This window comes from Symphodus melops (assembly GCF_947650265.1).
Source record: "Symphodus melops genome assembly, chromosome: 2".
NCBI lineage: Eukaryota > Metazoa > Chordata > Actinopteri > Labriformes > Labridae > Symphodus > Symphodus melops.
In genome coordinates, this window is record NC_136692.1 from 777,471 (window position 1) to 779,970 (window position 2,500).

Here is a 2,500-nt window from a genome sequence, read left to right on the forward strand (position 1 = left end):
GGCCAGAAAGGCTAGCGCCGCGTTAGCCCTGCTTTAGCCGGGCTCCTATTTGTTCTAATCCCGGGGTTAAAATGCTCAATGGAGTGGTCAGTCAAAGCGATTAGCGTCTTTGTCTGGAGCTAATCCTGCCGGGGGTTTAGAGGCCATTCAATCCTGGAGTTTAAGCCTCTGTGTTCGCTGTAACACGCCGAGGAGGAGCCAGAGGAGCGAGGGGGGGGGGGCTGAGACGCCCTGCTCAGATTCAGCCCGTGTTTACAGCACGTTATGTTTCCATGCTCACAGATAAAGACACTGAACTCTCTCTGTCCTCTTCATCAGAGACCCTGCATGTCGACCCCTCAGGGTCAGAAGAGTCCGGTAGGTAGTCCTGATCCACCCTGATCCACCTCCACTGGCTCCCAGGTAGATCCAGACTCAAATACCGAGCCCCCCTTTGGACTTCTTACCCCTGCTCTCTGTCTCTGTTCTATCCTGCTCTCTGATTGGTCCTTCTTTATTATGGTTATTAAAGGTAAATGGATCCTGTAACGAGGCGTTCAATTGAATCCTCTGTGATGTCATGACTACAGGCTGGATGTAGACGAGGAAGGAACATGAAACTCGCCTGCTCGGTTGGACTGGTCGATCATTGGCTGAACGATCCGCCGCCTCGCATTGATGAACCTGGACAAGAAAAAAGAGAAGAGACGGAAGGATGAGGAACAGAAGAACTCCACAGTGACACTTTACAGATGAGACAGGCTGTGATAGAAGTGTTTAGTCTGCGAAGCTGCGTCGGCCTCCTCTGTGCTCAGGAAGGCAAAACTCGGATTCTCTGCTGGACATCGAACGCCTCATCGCTCGCAGAACATCTCAAGTTTCTCAGAGAGCGAATGTTTCACAGGTGAAGAGGATTTAATGCAGCAGCCAGTATGTCCTCCTTCTAACTTTAGATTCTGCTCCTGAATGCTGCATCCATGCAATCCATGCAGAGCTGGCTAAACACTGAAGCTACAGTGTCCACCACATGCTGACCTGTGTGAGAGGAGGGGGGGAGACAGCTCTCTGTGATGATTAGAGTTCAGACTGCAGTACTCGTGTTAAACACTAGGGGGCAGAGGTCTCTGTAGAGGTCGTGACATAAAGTTGACGTTTCATCAGTTTTTAATAACTCCGATGTTACAGACTGATCTGTAACCAGCTGAGCACAGTGACCTCTGACCTGTGAGGGCGTCTCAGCAGCAGAGCATTCATACATGTCCTCTTCGAAGTACACTCTTGAAAGCCATCATCCTGGTATGCGTGACCTATGACCTGACAACCCCCCCCCCCCCCCCCCACCCCCCCCCCCACCCCCACCCCCGTCACCTCCCGTCCACGGAGGAGCGCTCTGGTGTTCCTCATCTTAAAGCCTCCTGAACCGCCTGTCGACCCTCCTGACCCGCCCCGGAGTGAAAGCCCACTTGATTTATGTCCCCCTACAACTCCCCCAAGACCACCACCCCCTCACCCCCCCCCCCCCCCCCCCATCACCCCCCCCCCCCTCCAGGAGGGATGGTTACATTTCAAACGTGTTCAGTAAAGAGAGCGGAGCGGGGGTTAAAAAGAAAAAGAAAAGAAGTGGGGGACGACCCTGTTTCCTTTTCAGGACAACAAAAGCCACAGCGGCCTTTTCAAGGCAGGAGAGGGGGGGGGGGGGTAGGGGGGGGGGGGGGGTACAGGGGGGAGGAAGAGTTTTCAAAAGGACAGTACGGGAGGATCTGCTTCTGCTGCAACCAGAATCACAGACTGTGCTGTTTCCTGGAATGACTCCTATCGATGCAGCTTCCTCTTAAAGAGCGAGACAAGATAAATAATATAAGATAAATAATATAAGATAAATAATATAATATAAAATCATATAAGATAAATAATATAAGATAAATAATATAATATAAAATCATATAAGATAAAATAATATAAGATAAATAATATAAGATAAATAATATAAGATAAATAATATAATATAAAATCATATAAGATAAATAATATAAGATAAATAATATAATATAAAATCATATAAGATAAATAATATAAGATAAAATAAGTTATAACTTTATTGATCCCAAAGGGGGAAATGTGGGCGTTGCAGCAGCAATACAGAAATAGAACAGTAAGGTAAACAGGTCGACAGAGTATAATATAGTGCAGTTCTATACGTCAGTTCTATGTATAGAATATAAATATAATAAATGTATATATAATATAATGACACAGTACTGTACGTCATGTGACAGGTGCTAAACATGGCCGTTAGCGTTAGCGTTAGCGCTTGTGGCTCCAAAAAGCAAAAGCAGGAAGTGAAGCTGCACACGATGTGAAACAGATCCAGTCTGGATCCTTCTGGAACATTAACACTGTGGGTCAGAATAAAATGGCCGCCTGTATTTAAATGTTGTAACAGTCAGATCGCTGTCAAAACTACAGGAAGTGTTTACAGGATTTCTTTGTTTGTTCGTCTTTTTTGTCCGACACCAAAAAT

The 2,500-nt window shown here is 46.5% G+C and overlaps 1 protein-coding gene across 1 annotated transcript in view; it reads right to left on the bottom strand.

Moving 5' to 3' along the window:
• The window catches only part of meis1a (Meis homeobox 1 a), a 16,750-nt gene that overhangs the window by 3,250 nt on the left and 11,000 nt on the right, over window positions 1–2,500 (bottom strand). The window contains exon 10 of the mRNA XM_079336985.1: window positions 605–663. Coding sequence (XP_079193111.1) covers window positions 605–663 — 59 coding nt within the window. The remainder of the gene's footprint in view (window positions 1–604; window positions 664–2,500) is intronic.